The sequence below is a fragment of the Triplophysa dalaica genome, chromosome 2, assembly GCF_015846415.1.
Source record: "Triplophysa dalaica isolate WHDGS20190420 chromosome 2, ASM1584641v1, whole genome shotgun sequence".
Taxonomy (NCBI): domain Eukaryota; kingdom Metazoa; phylum Chordata; class Actinopteri; order Cypriniformes; family Nemacheilidae; genus Triplophysa; species Triplophysa dalaica.
This window is the reverse complement of record NC_079543.1, coordinates 17,563,647-17,586,594: the sequence shown is the minus strand read 5'-3', so window position 1 is coordinate 17,586,594 and position 22,948 is coordinate 17,563,647. Positions and strand designations below refer to the sequence as shown.

The window sequence follows — 22,948 nt, the reverse complement described above, 5'->3', positions numbered from 1 at the left end:
CCCCTGTATTTTACCTCATTGTGGGTTTTTGTTTTGTGTTTTCGTGTCCTTTAATTTAAGTATTTTGTTTAACCTCACCTCCGTGTGCCTGTAATTGGGTTCAAGAAATGTGCTTTATTACAATGCCACAAACTGCATTTCATACTGTAAACAATTTCAGGACAAACATTTGCATTGGCCACAGCCATTCTAGTTACTGAAGCCTATTTTTATAACAGTATTTGAAATAACACCTTCAAATGTGTGACAGGCGAATTTAATTATCATTGATTTGTTATAAAAAGTGAGAGAGAGATTCATTTTGGAATGAAGGTAAAATTTTGTATTGTATGAATATTTTGTGCAAACAAGCATTCAGTTTATATTACTTGATGTAAATATGCATTGGCTGTATACAAGAGGATAGACATAACACAGAGATGATTTACTTTAGGAAACCTGAAAATGTACTGTGTCATGAACTGGGGAAGAGACAAGGCAGGAGAACCCAATTGCAGGCAGAGGCAGGACGACAGGAGGGGGTTAACAGGTAGTTTATTATACAAATAACACTAACAAAACAGGCAAACCAAAAACCCACGAGGGGGAAAACAATACAGGATAAATAATAAAGTTAACAAAGAGACTCACTGACTAAAACTACAAAAACAAACACTTGAAACAAACACTGGACTACACTTACTAAGACTGGGGAACACGAACAAGGAACAAGGAACAAGGAACAAGGAACAAGGAACAAGGAACAAGGAACAAGGAACAAGGAACAAGGAACAAGGAACAAGGAACAAGGAACATCCAAATAGCAAAACGCATACAAGGCAAGGTAAGACACGGGCAAGGTAACACTTATAGCAAACAGCGTACTGGTACAACTTACAATGAACGCACACAGGACAAAGAAACATGAGGACTCTTATAGGGGAGATAATTAACACAAACTAGGAAACAGGAGGGTAGGGAACAATGACGCAGACTAGAGAGAGAGAGAGTATGGCGGCAAATAAGTGTCAAAATCGTCTCTCTCCCACATGAAACAAAGGATTCTGTATGATTCCACCTCTAGACCAAGAAATACCTGACAAGGTGAGTTGGAATCATGACAGTACTGTATGTATCAAACACAAACACATTTTTGTTTGTTAATAACACAAAACAATCACTGTTAAATACATAAACAACAATGATTTATGCAAGTGTTCTCACAACCATATTTTTTTTTACTTTTAAGCTCCCTTTTCACTCATTTTCATTGGTAGCTTGTGTGTCACAAAGGGTTTTGCTGCATACAGACATCAAGTGAATTAAAGGGATACCCCTCCCAAAAATGAACAATCTGTTATCATTGTTCCAAACCTGTATACATTTCTTTGTTCTGTTTAACAAAATGAAAGATATTTCTGGGACACCACTGACTACCATAGTAGTAACAATTAAAACGGTAGTCAAAACTGCCCTAGAACTGTTTGCTTTCCTAAATTACTAAAAATATCAAATTTTGTGTTCAACAGAACAACAAAAAAAATGCTACAATATCTTTTTCTAATATTGTAGTCAATGAGATCCCAGAAATGTCAGTTGCTAACATTTTTCCAAATACCTTTTTTTTGTGTTAATCCGTACAAAGAAATGAATACAACTTTAGGATGAATAAATGATGACAGAATTTTCATTTTTGGGTCCCTGTACATGTGGTACATTATTGGTTATAAGGTAGTCATTTCTATTAATAATACACATAAACTCCCCAGGGGCCCGTTTCAATAAGGAGGTAACAATTTGATAAATGTACCAATAAACTAATAAATGAATCATTAAATGAATGAAACAACAGAAATAAGACAGAAATAATATAAAAAATTGTATTTTCTCACTCGCGATAAGTGCTCCAGTTACTCAACTGAGACGTCATGATGTAGGTCATGCTGTAGGTCAACAGACTCTTGTGCAAAGTTAGATTGATCACCAGTTTGAACCCTGCTCTCAGCAGATTTGAGTTGGAGTTGCTGCACATCGAAAATACTTGTTTATTACCTTTATCACTTAATTTCTGCTTGTATGTCTGTATTTATTAATTTCTTTATTCATGCACATTATTTATACACTTTATTAAGTAACTTTTCATTGTCCATAGAAAATTATGCTCTGGTGTAATACACGTAAGATGGCTTATGTTATTGATGTTAGCATGGATGAGATATATTTTGATATATCTAATTTCACTGTAGAGAAAAACGGTACAGTTTTAATAAAAATGCACAGGAAAATTACAAAATTCCACTCAGCCCTAAATTGCTCTCCTGAAATCAAAGTACATCCCAATGAAGTACAAACCCCAATGGGTTTGACATACCTCACATTCTGAAACAGAAAACCCAGAGTTTCCCTCATAGCAGGCTTAATATACTTCTCACTTTTTTTCACTAAACCTCCTTTCTGAAACGGGCCCCTGGTTGAGATCAAAAATTTACTTTCTTCAATAAATACAATCACAGTTAAAAAAAAAATTGTGCAGCAATAGTAAAGAACACACAGATAAGCTGTTTTCTGTAGAATTCTGCCTGCGTATCAAGTGCTTTGTTCCTTGCATATTGTGTGTTAGTTAAAGTCATTAGACAGACATTCATGCATGACAATGGATCCATACACAGATTATATCAAACGCAATTGTGTGCATCACAGTGATCAGTACAGTCAGAAGAGCATATAAAATGGCATATTAAATAATCCTGATGGTGCTATTTTAAACTAAGAAATATTCTGTCCCAACGTAGATGACAAAAGTTTGATATTTTGGGGTGTTGGTATTTGTACTTGTGTGCATGTGTATGCATTTCTACCATAGCATAACTTAACACAGCTTTATATATAAAAATCCTTAACTGCAAAACCAAAGATAGCAATTAGTGTAGGATTGTCTAGTTTTGCAAATGTATAAGTAAAAAAATGAAAAAGCCATGAATGAGGCCACAAATAAACAACTGTGTTCTGCGAGTGTCCCATTTGGCACAAAAGTGGCAGCTTTAAAGAATGAGTGCAAATATCCTTTTGTGGATAGGAGAGTGCTACTGAAGATAGCGATAAACTTTAAAACAGTGATTTCCAGAGTCTGCCACGACAACGTGGCCATCAGATGTGAGAGCCAGTCCCTGCGGGCCATACAGAGGGTCTGCCGATGTATTGATATAGGAAAGGAAGGATCCACTGCTGTCAAACACCTGGAGTTTCACAGATGGATGATAAGGAGATGTTAAATTGGAACTAAAATTTGATCAAGGGCCCTTTCTTAAATTGACACGTCCAGTTGAAACATTTTACCCATATACACTGACCAAAATTATAAACACAACACTTTTGTTTTCGCCCCCATTGAGCTGAACTCAAAGATCTAAGACTTTTTCTATATACACAAAAGGCCTATTTCTCACAAATATTGTTCAAAAAGATGTCTAAATCTGTTAGCGAGCACTTGTCCTTTGTCGAGATAATCCATCCACCTCACAGGTGTGGCATATCAAGATGCTGATTAGATATGATGATTATTGTACAGGTGTGCCTTAGGCTGGCCACATTAAAATGGCCACTTTAAATTGTGCAGATTTATCACACAGCACAATGCCACAGATGTTGCAAGTTTTGAGGGAGCGTACAATAGGCATGCTGACTTCAGAATCTCCACCAGAGCTGTAGTCCATGATTTGAATGTTAATTTCTCTACCCTAAGCCGTCTCCAAAGGCGTTCCAGAGAATTTTGCTAATGTCAACGTTGTGGATCGAGTGGCCTATGATGGCGGTGGTGTCATGGTATGGGCAGGCGTATGTTATGGACAACGAACACAGGTGCATTTTATTGATGGCATTTTGAATGCACAGAGATACCGTGATGAGATCCTGAGGCCAATTGTTATACCATTCATCCACGACCATCACCTCATGTTGCAGCATCATAATGCAAAAGCCCCATGTTGCAAGGATCTGTACACAATTCCTGGAAGCTGAAAACATCCCAGTTCTTGCATGGCCAGCATACTCACCGGAAAAGTCACCCATTAAGCAAGTTTGGGATGCTCTGGATCGGAGTATGGTACAGGCGTGTTCCAGTTCCTGCCAATATCCAGCAACTTTGCTTAGCCATTGTAGAGGAGTGGACCACAGGATACAATCAACAACCTGGTAAACTCTATGTGAAGGAGATGTGTTCCACTGCGGGGGGCAAATGATGGTCACACCAGATACTGACTGGTTTTCAGACCCCCCAATACAGTAAAATTGCACATTTTGGAGTGGCCTTTTATTGCAGTCAGCCTAAGGCACACCTTTGCAATAATCATGCTGTCTAATAAGCATCAGCATCACACCTGTGAGGTGGATTATCTCGGAAAAAGGAGAAGTTCTCACTAACACAGATTTAGACAGATTTGTGAACAATATTTGAGGGAAATAGGCCTTTTGTGTACGTAGAAAAAGTCTTAGATCTTTGAGTTCACCTCATGACAAATGGGGTAAAAACAAAAGTCTTGCGTTTATAATTTTGGTCAGTGTACAAGGTGGTCTCCAGCTTTTAGTACCTGTATTCGGCTGTTGCCCCAATCAGCCACTATGATATTCCCATTGACATCCACAGCAACACCAGTGGGTGCATTGAACTGCCCATTTCCTTCCCCGTTTGACCCAAACTTCAGTAGAAACTCCCCCTCTGGACTAAACACCTGCAGATGGAAAACACAGTATGTTTTAAAATGTATAGTATTTTCAGAAAATGCTGAAAAAGCCATTTTTACCTTAACAGAATGATTATGAAAGTCCGTCACGATTATTTCATTATTTTGATTGACTGCAGCAAAATGAGGTCCTGTAAAAATAAAACAAATATAATGAGAAACGTTATACTGTAGGTTGTAAATCATCAGAGGCTGAAAGTGAGATTTCACAAAGTAAAACGAGTTAAAATTCATAAGATTACTTAACTGTATCTTCATGTCCAGTTTCAGAAATATTACACAAACTGACTTCTGACTACACATTCTTAACCTGATAGCAAACATACTTCTGTAAGATTTGTCTTACATGCATTCACATAACTGCAAGATGTATTTTGCTTATAATGTCTAACAGACATACTCAGATACAAAAAATGATATAAAGATAATACAATGTAATTCGCTTAGGATAAAAGCGTCTGCCAAATGCATAAATGTAAATGTGATATGTTTATTTAGAATGTATATAAAACTGTCTTTCTAAGATGTTTATCAGATGTTTTAACACAGCAGGTGTTTTGCAGGTCTTTAGCAGACATACCTGTGCTATCTGGGTATTGTACAGCATTAGTCCATTTAAGTGTATAAGAACCCCCATATGTATAAGATAATCTCCATATGCATCTTTGGACTCAGTTTCTCCTTCTAAGAAGCTCATAAATCACTTCCATGGTTACTAGCCTGATAATTAGTGCATAAATAAATATTGCAACTAATTCAGTTAAAAGAATTATATTTAAATGAATGGCAACTTTGTGAAAACAAGCAGCATTACAGGAGAATACACATAAAAGATAGGTGATTTACTTAAAGGTGTCATGAACTGGACTTGTTTATTGTTTTATACTGTTGTTTGAGGCCTACTTTTGACGTTCAGTGGTTTTTAGATTCAATACGTCACAGACATAAACACGGATATAAGAATAAACATGCATTCAGAGTACTTGTATATGACAGGTATGTAAAGATCAGCAACCAGGTATTATTACGTTGTGAGTAGCAATTTCTGCATAACCTCATTGTCTTAAAAATGTGTGTGTGTATGTGCATCCATGCATGCGCTCACGCATGAAATTCACGAGGAAACTCCATCACCCACTCCCCTACCATTCTCAATATTACTTTGATAGAACAGTTTTTTAGGCAGACTTTCTCCACTCTGAATATTAATCACTGTAAAGAGAGATTGAAAGTAGGAAAGGAAGGTGACGGGAACCGGCAGACATTTAAATAAACATTTAATCAAATTAAATCAAAAGTAAAAAGACAGCCGGCCGCCCCTCACGGTCGACGGCCGGCGAATACAACATAAATACAAACATAAACACGTTCAGGCCCGGTCCTCTCTCTTCGACGGTCCGGTCGCTCGTTCTCTTATATGTTCCTGATCTCCTACGTGATTCGAGACCGGTGGGCGCACAGCTGGCTCTCATTAACATTACTCACCGGTCTCGAACCACGGTCTCGCCCCGCCTACTCCACTACATACGACGAGACTAGACAACGGAGACGAGAGCTCTCGAAGCGACCGGAAAGAGAGAGTTAAAAAAAAATTATAGTCCGGTCTACTCCACTCCAATTATAGTCCAGCCTACTCCACTACAATCACATCCAATAGTACCTACCTGTTTGAAAGTGCAATTTTAATTGGATAAATTATGCATATATTTGTAAAAAGCAAAGTATGTACAGTTTTGTTATACTTTGCATATCTATGATTAACTGTCTCTTTTACATCTTATGTAAATTAATTATTTTCATCTTTAATGTATTTAATTTTTGTTCTATATGTTTATTTTTCCATTTCCTGTGTTTGTCTGTACTGTTTTTTTTATTCTGAGCTCCTTAAACCACAACACGATGATTGTCTGTCTGTGCAAATAAAGCTTCTTAGATTGTTTTTCTGATCCATTGCTCTTATAAAACTATTATACTCTTATTGCTCTTATACAGTGTGTTATACACACATTTTATTGCAATTATATAGTTACATGTATATAGATTTATTTAAACTTTGTCACTTGTTTTATGTACGGAAAATGTCTATTGTTTTAAGTTATGGCCCTCTTAAATTGGCATACCTCACAGTATTGTGAGTATTTTTCCATTTTAAGAATATATCCAAATTACGTCATATGCTGTCACTGTCAGATGCAGAGAAATTAATTCATGCATTCATGACATCAAGACTAGATTACTGTAATGCACTTCTAGGTGGTTGCCCTGCGGGCCTATTACAAAAACTGCAACTGGTTCAAAACCCGGCAGCTCGAGTTCTTACTCGTACAAAAAAGTATGAGCATATAACCCCGGTTCGGTCAACCTTGCACTGGTTACCTATAAAGCATCGCATTAACTTTAAGATCTTGCTTATTACCTATAAAGCCCTACATCAGGGCTATTCAAATCTTACCCTGGAGGGCCGGAGCACTGCAGAGTTTAGATCCAACCCTGATCAAACTTGCACACCTGTGATTTTCTAGCGATACTGAACAGCTTGATTAGCTTGCTCAGGTGTGTTTGATCAGGGCTGGAGCAAAACTCTGCAGTGCTCCGGCCCTCCAGGGTAAGATTTGAATAGCCCTGCCCTACATGGTCTAGCACCGCAGTATTTGAATGAACTTCTATTGTATTACAGACCTCCACGTACATTACGCTCTCAGGCGTCCTGTCAGTTTGTAATATCTAGAATTTCAAAATCAAGTGCAGGTGGTAGATCCATTTCTTATCTAGCGCCTAAACTTTGGAATATTCTTCCCTGCACTGTCCGGGAAGCAGACACACTCTGTCAGTTTAAATCTAGACTAAAGACTCATCTTTTTAATCTTGCATACACTACACCTCCATAATATTAATCCTCAGAGGATTTAGGCTGCATTATTTAGATCAACCGGAACCAGGAACACATCCAACAACAAATGATGTACTTGTTGCATCAAAGAGTGCAGAACAGTACTCTACTCTCAGCCAGTCTTGTCTCTTTGTTCCAAGGTTACCGCAGGATGCAGTTCATGCCCAGACCTGATGGCAGAGCTGAGAATGGGAAGCGGTGACCTGACAAGAGCTAAGAGGATAGAGCTGGATAAAGGACACGACAACTTTGTTCTTCCTACAACATTTCAAATGCTATTAGATTGTTAATGATAATCTTAAATCCTTAATTTTTATATTTTTATGAAGCCTTGTTGTGCAAGCACTGTTGAGCTTGTGCAGAGGCAGCAGCTTTTGCCAGAGGGGAACTGGAATCCCCTGGTTGGGCCTGGGTTCCCCTGAGGTTTTTTTTCTCGATGGGAGTTTTGGGTTCCTCACCACCGTTTGCATATTGTTTTGCACTATCTGCCTGGCCGGGGGGGCTGCTTTAGAATTCATACTTGTATTCAATGTGTCTCATGTACAGCTGCTTTGTAACAATTTTAATGCACAATCATTTGTTTTCCTCTAAATTAGTTTAATCACAAATAATATTTGCAAAACTCCCTGTGTGGTCAAGTGATTACACATATACATATACATCAGATATAATATTATATAATATAATTATAGATATAATGTTTTCACAATTTAAAGTGGATGATTGCCAAAACTGTGCTGCCAAAATCTGTGATCCACGCTTTAGTCCAGTTGGTTATGGTAATGCACCTTAAATTGGTTTGCCAACCGCAATAAACTCTAAAGAAGAAGACTCTTGAAAGAAGGCGGTTTGGTTTATTTCGAAAAGTGACGGAGTAGTTTGAGTTTGGCTAAAATCAGCTAGTAGTCTAAGAGGTAGTAGGGTTAAAGTTAGGCTTTACCCTAAAGGCAGTTTCTACACTTGAGTTGTGCTGTGTTATGCCTCTTGCTGGGAGATTGATAGCAAAATCATCAAGCCCCCAACTATTGATATTATAATTATCTTGTCATTTAAAAATAAACCGTTTTCCCCCCCAAAGACGACTTATTATTCATTATAGAAAATGTATTGTGAGCCAACAAAGTTTAGAGAAAATGTTTTAAAAAAGCTGACGCTGCCTGACAACATGTTTTTAAAGGCTGGCAGGTAAAGAGTTAACGTTGGGTGAGTTTTGTGTCACTATTTCATGCAACTACAGGAACAATGTGTAACAAGAGCTGCAAGCAGCACCACCGGGGCCAAGCCCAAAGTTTGCACCGCTTTACCCAGCATACCCACCACACCCAGCCCAAACTTCCCACCGCACGCCCACACTTCCCCCAGCGTCCCCACGACACGAAATGAGACAGTAGAGCAAAAGTAGCAGAAATACAGTGTATTGATACTCTTTTTATGTTTGCCACACAGTCCACTCATCTGCTCGATAAAGTGAATTTAGTTGTTCTCATAGATAGCTTCTTATACATCATCAAGAAAAAAAATATTGACGTTTGTACTGGCAGCTTAGCTAACCTCTATCAGCCCTGGAAAGGACATGGAGCACGGGGACAATTCTAGGTGGCCTGGAATCAATGGAGTCATACATTTATAATATTAATTTAATTATTTTAATATTCTACCCGATCTCCTTGCACTGTCTATCTAGAGTACGAGTTTATGTTTGTATTTGGCTTGCTATTTATACGTATTCATTACATTTTACGTGCATATGATACATTAACATTAAGTAATTTAGCAGCATTTAGCATTTTTATCCAAATTAACTTAAAAAGAGTTCAGGGAGCAATAAAGTGGTATGTCATACAGGAGCAAAACAATATTGGTTAAGATAGTGTGTGTAAATTACACCTGCGTATCAAATGCATGCAAATTTCTGTAGCTTGCCACATACAAACATAAAATCGTGCTATTGATAAGCACCATCTTAAGTCATCAAATAATGATTTGAGTTTCGGGGATTAGAAAAAATTGATATATAACAGTGCTTTACTGAACCATACTGTGTTTTGAGATTTTAAAATAAAATAAGTTAATTTCATGAAGCTATTTGAATGACACATGCCATGGTATTATTTTGGTATAAAACTAAATAGGAAAAAAAGCAATAAATATCCATTTAAAACTGACTACAGTATAGGAAATAAAAAAGTAGTGCAAACAGATATAAGAACAAGCCACAAACTATTTTATCAAAACGTAAAATAATCTACAATATAAATAACCTATTAAAAGTAAAGTATTTTCTTAAAAACGTTATTGTAAAATATTTTGAAAATGTAGAATATAAATGCTTAAACTTGAACAAACTAATAACCACTTAAAAGAGACATATCAATGGAAATAATTATGCCTGCTTTTCATCTTAAAACTCTGAGGTCAGAACGAAAAATATAGCCAAGTATAGCCTATTAGGCTAAATGAACGAATGAATAAAAAAAAACTGAAATACTGCATTAATAAAGACACCTACCTACGCATCTCATTCAGTCATCATAAGTTTAAAGAGGGTAAACTTTACACGTACATTATAAACACTTTGCGATGAGGTGTACAGGTCTGTTAGATCCTTATGGGTCCCGGCGGCTTCAGGTCTAAAACGTTGACAAAAGATCGTGTCCGATATGGCATTGCGTCTCTGGTAATTTAAAACGAATTTGCTTTTACTGAATCGACTTGAGACACAAATTAAATCAGATTAATTGTTATGTAAACAACAAAATATTTGTTACACCAAAATTTGCAAAACATAATTAGGTTTATACCGTAATTGACATTTTTGCATTTTATTAACAGACAGCAACTCAAGCAGTTTGTCGCACATTTTGGGGAACACCATCTTACAGCTGTTAGATCCATAACGCCGTGAGGTATCTTGCTTGGCTGCAGGCTGCAAGACATTTCGGGTCTAGTCTGGCTCTAAAGAAAGTGCTTTCTATTTGTATCTGGTCAATTTTATTTGGCCTGCTCAAGAAGTTCGCTTGGCTAAAAGATAGTTTTTTCTATTTTTTATTAACAAAATAAAAACGACGAACGTTTCCACAATTCCACAACATCCAGCATTTTTCTGAGTGTCGCAAACTAAAACAAGATCATGTGAGGAAAATAAAAAGAAAGTCTGTAGAGATTGCTGCTATGTCATTGAAACAGAAGCACATACTGAGAGAGGTGCCTACGTGTTAAAATCGGAGCAGTTATCAGTGGGATGCTGGTTGAGATCTCAGTACTTGACCGACAATTAAACACAATAAATGTCCTGTAAACATTGATGATGCATAATATTTATGTGAACATGATTGGTTGAAGTAAAACATAACCTAATTCCTTCTAGCCAGAGCAGGAGGGCATTCATAGTCTGAGCATAATAGGCCTAGAGTGTGTCTGTGCAAACTACTGGCAGTGCAAGCGTCAGTTGAATTTCTGAAAATGTTTATGATGTACCCCTCCTTGAACTGCCACCTTACCGTAGTGGAGGGGTTTGAGTACCCGAAAGACCCTAGGAGCTATGTTGTCCGGGGCTATATGCCCCTGGTAGGGTCTCCCAAGGCAAACAGGTCCTAGGCGACGGGTCAGACCAAGAGCGGTTAAAAAAAAACCCATATGATGACCACAATTTCGAGGACCGTGACGTCGCCCGGTATGGCGCAGCCGGGGCCCCACCCTGGAGCCAGGCCCGGGGTTGGGGCTCGTATGCGAGCGCCTGGTGGTCGGACCTCCCCCCATGGGGTCCGGCCGGGCTCAGCCCGAAGGAGCGACGTGGGGCCACCCTCCCGTGGATTCACCACCTACAGGAGGGACCGTAAGGGGCCGGTGCAAAGTGGAACGGGTGGTAGTCGAAGGCGGGGGCCTCGACAACCCGATCCCTGGACGCGGAATCTAGCTCTAGGGACATGGAACGTCACCTCTCTGACGGGGAAGGAGCCGGAGCTTGTGCGTGAGGTTCAGAGATTCCGACTAGAGATAGTCGGGATCACCTCTACGCACAGCTTGGGCTCTGGAACCACACTCCTCGAGGGAGGATGGACTCTTTACCACTCTGGAGTTGCCAAGGGTGAGAGGCGGCGGGCTGGTGTGGGTTTGCTTATAGCCCCCCAGCTCAGCCACCATGTGTTGGAGTTTACCCCGGTGAACGAGAGGGTCGCTTCCCTGCGCCTCCGGGTCGGGGATAGGTCTCTCACTGTCGTTTGCGCCTATGGGCCAAATGGCAGTGTAGAGTACCCGGCCTTCTTGGAGTCTCTGGGAGGGGTGCTGGAAAGTGCCCCGACTGGGGACTCCGTCGTTCTGCTGGGTGACTTCAACGCCCACGTGGGCAGCGACAGTGACACCTGGAGGGGCGTGATTGGGAGGAACGGCCCCCCTGATCTGAACCCGAGTGGTGTTCTGTTATTGGACTTCTGTGCGAGTTACAGTTTGGCCATAACGAACACCATGTTCAAGCATAAGGGTGCCCATCAGTGCACATGGCACCAGGACACCCTTGGCCGGAGGTCAATGATCGACTTTGTTGTTGTTTCATCTGACCTACGGCCGTATGTCTTGGACACTCTGGTGAAGACAGGGGCGGAGCTGTCAACCGATCACCACCTGGTGGTGAGTTGGATCCGATGGCGGGGGAGGAAGCTGGACAGACTCGGCAGACCCAAACGTACTGTGAGGGTCTGTTGGGAACGTTTGGCCGAATCGCCTGTCAGAGAGATCTTCAACTTCCACCTCCGGCAGAGCTTCGACCAGATCCCGAGGGAGTCTGGAGATATTGAGTCCGAGTGGACCATGTTTTCCACCTCCATTGTCAACGCAGCCACTCGGAGCTGTGGCCGTAAGGTCTCTGGTGCCTGTCGAGGCGGCAATCCCCGAACCCGGTGGTGGACACCGGAAGTAAGGGATGCCGTCAAGCTGAAGAAGGAGTCCTATCGGGCCTGGCTGGCTTGTGGGACTCCCGAGGCAGCTGACAGGTACCGACAGGCCAAGCGGACTGCAGCCCGGGTGGTTGGGGAGGCAAAAACTCGGGCCTGGGAGGAGTTCGGCGAGGCCATGGAGAAGGACTATCGGTCGGCCTCGAAGAGATTCTGGCAAACCGTCCGACGCCTCAGGAGGGGGAAGCAATGCCCCACCAACGCTGTTTACAGTGGAGGGGAGCAGCTGTTGACCTCGACCGGGGATATCATCGGGCGGTGGAAGGAATACTTCGAGGATCTCCTCAATCCCGCCGTCACGTCTTCCATTGAGGAAGCAGAGGCCGAGGGCTCAGAGGCGGACTCGCCCATCACCCGGGATGAAGTCACCGAGGTAGTCAAGAAACTCCTCGGTGGCAGGGCACCGGGGGTGGATGAGATCCGTCCTGAGTACCTCAAGTCTCTGGATGTTGTGGGGCTGTCTTGGCTGACACGCCTCTGCAGCATCGCGTGGCGGTCGGGGACAGTGCCCTTGGACTGGCAGACCGGGGTGGTGGTCCCCCTTTTTAAGAAGGGGGACCGGAGGGTGTGCTCCAATTACCGGGGATCACACTTCTCAGCTTCCCCGGGAAAGTCTATGCCAGGGTACTGGAGAGGAGAATCCGGCCGATAGTAGAACCTCGGATTCAGGAGGAACAGTGTGGTTTCCGTCCCGGTCGTGGAACACTGGACCAGCTCTATACCCTCTTCAGGGTGCTGGAGGGTTCATGGGAGTTTGCCCAACCAATCCACATGTGTTTTGTGGATTTGGAGAAGGCATTCGACTGTGTCCCTCGCAGCATCTTGTGGAGGGTGCTCCGGGAGTATGGGATTCGGGACCCTTTGCTAAGGGCCATCCGGTCCCTGTACGACCGGAGCAGGAGCTTGGTTCGCATTGCCGGCAGTAAGTCAGACTTGTTTCCGGTGCATGTTGGACTCCGGCAGGGCTGCCCTTTGTCGCCGGTTCTGTTCATAATTTTTATGGACAGAATTTCTAGGCGCAGCCAGGGGCCGGAGGGCGTCGGGTTTGGTGACCACGCGATTGCATCTCTGCTCTTTGCGGATGATGTCATCGTGCTGGCCCCATCAGACCAGGACCTTCAGCATGCACTGGGACGGTTTGCAGCCGAGTGTGAAGCGGCTGGGATGAGAATCAGCACCTCCAAATCTGAGGCCATGGTTCTCAGACGGAAAAGGGTGGCTTGCTCACTTCAGGTAGGTGGAGAGTTCCTGCCTCAAGTGGAGGAGTTCAAGTATCTGGGGGTCTTGTTCACGAGTGAGGGAAGGATGGAGCGGGAGATTGACAGACGGATCGGTGCAGCTTCTGCAGTAATGCAGTCGCTGTACCGGTCTGTCGTGGTGAAGAAGGAGCTGAGCCGCAAAGCGAAGCTCTCGATTTACCGGTCAATCTACGTTCCTACTCTCACCTATGGTCATGAGCTGTGGGTCATGACCGAAAGGACAAGATCCCGGATACAGGCGGCCGAAATGAGCTTTCTCCGCAGGGTGGCCGGGCGATCCCTTAGAGATAGGGTGAGAAGCTCGGTCACTCGGGAGGAGCTCAGAGTAGATCTGCTGCTCCTCCACATCGAGAGGGGCCAGCTGAGGTGGCTCGGGCATCTTTTCCGGATGCCCCCTGGACGCCTTCCCGGTAAGGTGTTCCGGGCATGTCCCACCGGGAGAAGACCCCGGGGAAGACCTAGGACACGCTGGAGGGACAATGTCTCCCGGCTGGCCTGGGAACGCCTCGGTGTCCCCCCGGAAGAGCTGGAGGAAGTGGCTAGGGAGAGGGAAGTCTGGGCATCCCTGCTTAGACTGCTGCCCCCGCGACCCGGCCCCGGATAAGCGGTAGAAAATGGATGGATGGATGGATGTTTATGATGTATAAGAAGCTATCTATGAGAACAACTAAATTCAGTTTATCGAGCAGATGAGTGGACTGTGGCAAACATATAAAAAGTATCTGCATTTCTTGATTTGATCTACGTCAGAACCGACTTATGCCACCTGCTGGTGAAGCGGTCAGGCAGCAGGAAGAGATCATGCATTTGTAGAATCGGCGCTCTATTGCTTTTCCCTGGGATTCCCGATGTGAAACTTTGAATTTCAAGCCGAATTTGAACCCCTGAATTTGTGGAAGCGAATTTTTAAAGCGAAATAATAAGGACTGAAAATTATCTGTCGAATATTAAAGGTTGAATTTAAAAACAAGTTGAATTTTTTTAATGAAATTTAAAAGGTGAATTTTGATTTTTTAATTTTTAGACGGTGATACCGAGTGTGAAATGTTTCAATTTGAAATATTCACAGCTTAAATGCACAACCATATTGAATTGCAGAACCTTAACATGCAAGAACTGTTAATACAATGCATTTTTTTTCAGTTAGTGCTATTCAGCACAACTCTTTGCTTCAAACACATTTGTCACTATTTTAATTCCATAATCCTCTCAGTTGGCTTGCTTCACCAAACACCGTTCAAGGGTTATAAAAAAATATAAAAGAGTTATATCTCACGAACACAGGTATTGATGACAGATGTCAGAAGTGGCAATGGAAGACAGAATGACAAGACTTGTTTCTATTTGTATGTATTTACATGTATTGTAAACCGCTTTAAGTTGTACTAAGTATATTGCTCTTTTTATTTGCAATTGCAATGCAATTTTATTTCATTACTTAAATTATATTACATTTTGTTTGTTGACATACATGCACTATTTGTGTGATGCTACTTTAGAGGAATCCGTAGACACCCATATCACGATTTTCTGATAAACATTTTAAAAGTTAGAGGGGAAAAAAAATCGTCCCCCTTTTTGACAAGGACCCCCATTCCGAGTTCTAGCTGACACTTATCAAGTGTCGTATCGATGAATCGAACATTAACCGAGTTACAGCCTTCAATATATTTTTGGGTCAACTTAGAAAAGTTTGTGCCATCATAACTTTTGAGCAACAGCGAAAATCTCAATTCTGGAGCATCAAGTCTATGCGGCTCTGTCCAAAGATCATCTTAGCCGATTTCCGTGACAATCTATCAAAATTTCTAGGACAAGTATTGTAAAAACGCATTACTGTACTTTTCAAGATGGCCGCTACTGTAATGGGCAGACTCTTAGCGTGAGGCATGGAATGCGATGAGTGTGACGAGTGCATGACGTGTGGTGAGTAGAAATTTGTACATCCCCGGGTACAAAAGTTACAGCTGTTTGAAAAGTGCATTTTTGATCTGTTGGTGGTGCTATAGGGTGATTGCTATAGGCCCCATACTTGGTATTTAATATTAGGTTGTTGCTTTTTCTACGTTTTTAATATTCATATCTCTTCTCTTCAGATGCTTTGAACAGGTCTAGCCCAAAAGCAACAGATTCAGACTTTAATGCAGCAATGGCGGAACACAAAAGACAATTGTACAAAAGGTTCTGCCCACATTGGCTTTCAACGCGCTGTTGCGTGTTCAGAATGTTAACTGTTTTGTTTTACTTGGTGATATGTTACTTGGTGATATGTTACATGAAGACTGTTTAATTTTATTATTATTATTGCGTTTGCGCTGTGGTGGAAATGAGATTATCCGTAAATAAAGATATAAATATTATAAAAGCTTACCCGCAAAAAAGGACGTATTAAACTGTGGTTTGTGATGGCCAGGATTTAAGCCACACAATTCTGATACCATTATCTTTGCATTGATTGATAAATAAAAGGACATTACTATATTGGTTGGGTTTAAGATCTTTTATTTTGTCATTGTACTGAGTCAGTGCACGGGCTTAGTTATGTGGCTTAAGATCAAAACATTAAAACCAGTTAAAATTTCTCTGTGGCTAGAATCTGATTTATAAAAACATAGCTCAAATTGTTAAAGTTCATTTTATAGTTAAGATGACTTGAAATGTTTAATACCTGGTGTGTTGTTATAATGGACCAGCCTTCTGACAAAGAGATTCAAACAGGAAGTTGATCTGTTTTATGGGAATTCTAAGGAAATGAGACTGTAGAAACTTTTAAGAATTAGAGGGGACATTGGAAAATGTGATGTCTTGATCAATGTGAGTTTGTTTAATATAATTATTTTTGCATTGACTAAAGTTATCCATGGCTCTAAATTTAGTCAAATGTATTTTGTTCATTTCAGGTTTTGTGTTGTTACTGTTGTGAAAATTTGTATTGTTTGTTCTCCCCTTGTTGTTTTCATGGTGCTGTATGTTTTGTCTAGAGAGGTGTTACTTGTTGTACCCTGAGAAAGGTGGTGTTGGATTTTTGTTCTCTGTTAGTGAGAGGCTAAAGCATAATGAGTCCTTTTTGTGTACCAGATCTTTCCTGATCTAATTTGAATGGAATACAATTTTTCATCTTTTTCCTCTCTGATGAGGCTTGATCACATTTTATCTTGCGTAAGCAGGATTTAATAAAAACTGTTACACTTGAAGACTACTTTGCTCCCTGTTTTGTGGCGATGGAATCAATTCTTTGTTGTGATTTGCTAAGGCTCATGGCAGAACCATCACATGGTTATGGAACGTTTTAAAAACAATCAAACGATCGTATAAGGACAGAAAACACTTTTTTTATTATAATGTGTTCTTCTAATATCAGACATAGCTTTAGACTAGCAGAAAAAGTTTGTTGTAATGATTTTTGTTCTAATGATTTAATGATTACTTTACTGTGCTGCAAATGTCCTGCATTTGGTTCAATTCTCTGCCTATATCTCTTTTTTATATTATAAACGTGACTAACCCTTGTTTTAATCTTTAATGTGGTGCCTCTTGTCGTGTAATAATGAATTTATCACATTGAATATCACTGTTTCACAGTACATGTGGTTAAGTACTGAAGGCGCAAACTTTCCTTTTGCATTTAAGTCTTGTCTAAGACAAGTGCTCCTAGCGGAAATTCCGCAAACTAGTTTCACATGTACATCTTTTTTAGCTGTTGCCCTTCCCCAACGGCAGCATTCAACGTGGCGGTAGAGAGCATTCTGGTTGACTACCTACTGTATGAGCCCGCAAAATTACAGAGATGCCGATTCTCACAGGACATCTGTGTTTGTCAAAATACGGTAGGTCATTTGTGGGGGAATTTTTACACTACAAATTATTGACATGGCCGATTCGCACGGGATTAAGATCACAGACAACCTCTGCAAGTATTACAAACGACTAGAGGTCCCCAGGTAATACTTATACCATGCAAACAAGGGCTATCATGGCATATCAAGCGATCTTTAACAAAGCAATGGGGACACATAGTACAAAAATGTTTTACCCTCATAAGATTTCTGCGCCATTCCTATCGGACCCAATATTGACAGCATAGCACTTGTTTTTTCACAATTGTCTCCACAAATCCAGTGTCGACCTGTGCCTTGTTCACAAGGGAATCCACTCTTAAATGAAGCGAACAACCGCTCAATGTTTTATCCAAGAGAGCTGGAACGTCTTTAAAAATAAACTTCAACCAGACATTACTAATGTCGGAATCCGAAGGAAATTATCCAGCGACTGTGTTCTTCCACAACCAGGCACTGACTGCACAATATTTAACATTTTTATCTTTAATGGCATGTTAATTGTTTGCTCGCTCTATCTGATTTCGCGCAACTTGTTTTACTACAGTACTGTCATGCGCGAACCATTGGGCGGGGCTTGAGATGTAGTCGTTGATATTCTTCAGTGGAGGTGGTGTTCAACGTATCTAAGACAAGTGCATTCCAGGACCTGGCATTCGCTGGGCCTTGTGTCAATAACAGTTGTAATTTCAGTAACAAGGGCATTTCAGTTCTGACACTTACAGGATGTTCGCTTGAATACGATTCCCTCTTAAATAACAAACGCTTGGGTTTAAATTGTTATCTTAATTCATGACTCTTTTAAATGTACTGCAGAGGATGAATATACCTACAAATATGTACATTACCAAAGAATGTATAATGGGAATATGCATGTTCTCAAATTGGTTACGTTAAATGGTCATCAAGATACATACCTGCAAATTGCTTGTCACCATTTCCTCTGTTGCCAAATTTGGAGACAAGTTTTCCATTAGCTTGAAAAATTAAGACGCAGCAAGCCTTATTGTCAACCACAATAATGTGACCATTTCTGTCTACTGATACACCCTTTGGACCCATCAGCTTCCCTGAGCCAATTTTAGTCTAGAAAAATAAGGATGCAAGAGAAAAAAGAATTCACCTTGAAGAAACATACCGTAACAAAGTTGCTTAAACTTTACATGAAGTTTATATACACACATTTACACACATCTGGTAAGAAAGATTGATGGTCTTACTGTTCTTACCTTATACTTCCCATCACTGGAGAACATACTGACCCATTTGTTATCATAGTCAGCAATTATGATTTCACCATTGGGGTGCACAGCAGCACCAGTGGGCCGTTGAAGCTGTCCTGGGGATCGGCCTCTCACTCCAAAGCGACTCTTAAAGTGCCCATCATTTGAAAATATCTATGAAGCATTCAATTCAGATTTTTTAAAACAATACATAAAATGTAGAAATTGTTCTCTTGAAATTGTTTCAGCTGAGATCAAGCAATCAGAACCTCATACCTGAACACACTGATTGTTACTATCCGCTATTAAGACCTTTCCAGCAAAAGCAGCCACTCCCTGCAGATTAGTAAATTCACCCTTATTTCTGCCTTTTGTTCCTTTTGGAGCAAAAATAAACAAATGAGTTTATTTAACGTGTCAGTGACTCAAGACATTAAGTTCAGTCTCAATTCAACTTAATACACATGTAGTAAATGTATCCACACAGACTAATCCTTATGATTCAAGCACTGAATAGATAAACACAAACGTTTTGTGCTCAGCATACCGATCCTGAACATGAGGTCATCTTCAATTGGGTTTTCTTTCCGTTTGCAGCTACTATACATGCTGGCAGGCCGCTTGATGGCTCGCTGTTTCACATGGCTGCTTCCTGGAGATTTGAGGCGTCTCTTGTCTCCGTCTTCAGATGCAGAAATGTCTGCCGATTTGTTGGCACGTATGCTGAATGGACTACCTCTAATGTGCTGATCGTACAAATTCAAGGAGAGGGTGAAGCGCCCCTCACAGGGTACCACGTATACAAACTCATAAGTGCCATTTTTATGATCAATGACTTCACCTGCTACCACTATGGGCCCATCAGTAGCAGAAAGGTTAGCTGTGAGCAAAGCATTTCCTGCCCGACACAGGCTGCCATCTTTGTCTTTCGTCGTTATGGTAACAGAGGTGGGCTGCCCGACAACACAGTGTCTCAATCCATCACCGGTGGCAATTGTTTCAGCAGCAATAGCATTGGTGGTTACTATAGCACCAAGGTTGTGGATGGATTTACGAAGCCCTTCGGTCTCTACCAAGAAGTCCAGCTGGTTGTTCTCTTCTGGCTGAAGTGGGAGCACCTGATTAGCCAGCTCATCAAGACGCTCGCTCATCTGCTTCTTCACTAACAGGACTTCAGCTTCAGAGCCATGGTTAAGAGCCTGCTCTGTAAAACTGCAGCTGCTGATCATGCTCTCCTGACCCTGCAGCAATGACTCCAACTGCATCTGCAACACCTGCGATGAGAAACAAGTGACTTTCAGTCATTAATGCACAAAGAGACAACAGACAAAGCCAAACAAGACTTCCTGACTGCAGCACTGGCTAAAGGCGTCTTCATACAGTATATTCATGCATGCAAAAGTCTTTAGGGGCTGCTCATGCATAACATGGTTTTCCATTCTACTGAGCTACTTACTTTTCCTTTGATTTTGCCAGATGGACATGTTTAACCATTGCGCTCATGACTTGGGTAGTGCGACCTTTACAGCAAACATGAGCATCACATTTTTAAGACAGACACGCAGTGGTTCTCATTAATGTCCAGAATCGTGGACCCATCAGAAGCCCCAGGGGCGGGCAAGCACTGCAAGCATTTGTTTACAGTAGCATGACGGCATGGCAATATTTTTAATTTCTGTAATTGCATCACATTTCCTTCTGAAGAGTTTGTCTCACACTTTAGATGCCAAGACCCTTTTGAGGGAACGCTCATGTATGGTGGAAAAAATTAGGATTTGGGAATTTCATTGTGGATTGTTAGGATTTGAATGTAAAGCAAATAAAAGAAATTTTTAATTTAACAAACGTGCAAACTTGCAAAACAAAGTCAGCTTTAAATGAACAACAATTCCTCATACATACATTTGATATAAAGCAACTGATATACAGTACTGTAAAGCCATTACATTTCAGATAAAGATGACTTGTGTGTGGGTGCCAAATGTATGTATTAAAAATATATTAAATGATGGTATATAATAAAATATAATAAAATATACAGAATAATATATTGTGTAAATATATTACAATATATGTATTACAGAATAATACATAAGGAATTGCCGCTTTTCATATATTGAAAAAATAATACAAAATATTTACTTATATGTCACAATATATGTAATTTTATAATCAGTCATATACTTTATAATATTTGGATGTACATGTAATATATGGTACTAGATGTGTAAAAAATATTGACCATAATATATTTACTCATGCCATACATACACACATATTTATGGAAATATATATTTCTTATATTTAACAACCATTTATAATATGCATGTTTCATATTTTAAAACATAGTTTACAATGTCATGAGCTTACCTGCTCATACTAAAGCACTGCACTGAGAATTGCCCAGCCATTACTTTTTAAATAAATTAATATGTAATTCGCCAATCGTTATCCTAACCACAGGCTCTACTCTTCAACACCACGGTAACCCCACAAATTTAAACATACTAAAAAACCTAAACTCAATTTCAAAACTAATACAACATTAAAAACTAACAGATCCCCCATTGTATTAATATTCAGCAAAAAGACATGACATAACATCTACATTTAAACATTTCAATCTCCTTTTTCAGTCAGAAGCAAAGCATGCTGGGAACTAGAAATCTGCTTTAACTCATTCTGTGATTGTGTCCATATACTGTATGTGTATAATATACAATCACATTTATATGGGAACATCTATGTGCAATATATACTTAATAAAACATCAAATGTGATGAATATTAGATTTATTTTTATCTTTGCTTCTAATATATTTATATGTTCAATATATAGCCACATATTGTCAATAAATATATTGCTGTATATTGAAAAATATAAGCACAAGCTTTGAATATATGGAAATGTATTATGTAATATGTCACATTATATTTAGCAGTTATTCCCATATATTTTTGTTCTGTAAGAGTGCCCAATATTAAGCTCTGTGTTATCAGTTAGCATAAATAAATACATATACTAACTTTACATTTTGACGCAAATAAGTCGTTATCTACACTAGCTTTACATTTTAAGAGACTATAAAATAAGAACTTTGATAACATACTCTGAAAAAATACTACATAAATTAAACTGTGGCACAGAATCTTAACTCACCTCAACTTGTTTATCACACTTCCCCTCCATTATACTACCTATTCACTAAAATCCGGTCATGTGCTTCTTTTATTTACTTTGTGTTTAAAGGCTCAGGTGACTGAGCAGTTTGTCTAGTTCCCACGTGAATCATTCACATGACACACCTCCAGCTAAACATTACAAAAGATTTACTTCCAGATAACCGTACATTCTAAACAAATTTGGTTCTTAAAAGGTTCCTTTAATGATGGTAAAGGTTCTTTGTAGGACCTTGTCTTCTGAAGAACCCCTTTCCTGCTGAAATGGTTCTTTGTATTGGGAAAGGGCTCTTTATTGCTGCCTATTTTGGTATAAAGAAAATCTGTTATTTAGAAGCTGCCTCCTGATTGGTTGTTTGTCCAAAATGAAATCCCAAATCCGACACAGGTAAGCTTCAGACTGTTTTTAATTATATATTTGATGTTTTTTTTATAATTTAAGATATTCTATGATTCATTTATGGGACCAATTACATTTCATGTAATTCAGTGTTACATTCAAAGGTAAGTAATCAAAAAATTTCGAAAGAATCTTTAGCCAAACATTATCTTTGTTACCAAAAACATGTTTATACTGCAGGAGTCAGCTCAACCAAACTTCTGCAATGACATAGGCTTTATATATGAGAGTGAACTCTACACTAACATCAGCTTGTTTTGTCTCCATGTCTCATCTTCAGGCTCCTGAAAACACCTGAGACTGACATGGTTTACATGGTTTGCTTATTGTTCATATAAGGTAAATGGGAAATAGAAAATGATAAAAAAACAGAAAAATGTAATGATCTAATTAATGAATAAAAACACCTAAATTAAAACCCCTCCTGTTTTCTGATAAAGAAAGGAGTCTTAATAGCACCACTGAGGTTCTATATAGTACTTTTCAAGGCATGG

At 40.1% G+C, this 22,948-nt stretch overlaps 1 protein-coding gene across 8 annotated transcripts in view; it reads right to left on the bottom strand.

Moving 5' to 3' along the window:
• Positions 1-517: 517 nt before the first annotated feature.
• Positions 518-22,948, bottom strand: part of trim2a (tripartite motif containing 2a) — a 46,310-nt gene continuing 23,879 nt past the window's right edge. For all 8 annotated transcript variants that reach the window (XM_056770716.1, XM_056770726.1, XM_056770733.1 and 5 more), the window contains 7 exons: positions 19,423-20,149; positions 19,152-19,252; positions 18,882-19,049; positions 18,570-18,738; positions 4,779-4,849; positions 4,566-4,706; positions 518-3,215 (listed from right to left, as the gene is read on the bottom strand). In XM_056770716.1, the coding sequence (XP_056626694.1) occupies positions 3,063-3,215; positions 4,566-4,706; positions 4,779-4,849; positions 18,570-18,738; positions 18,882-19,049; positions 19,152-19,252; positions 19,423-20,149 (1,530 nt within the window). In that variant the 3' untranslated portion in view covers positions 518-3,062. The remainder of the gene's footprint in view (positions 3,216-4,565; positions 4,707-4,778; positions 4,850-18,569; positions 18,739-18,881; positions 19,050-19,151; positions 19,253-19,422; positions 20,150-22,948) is intronic.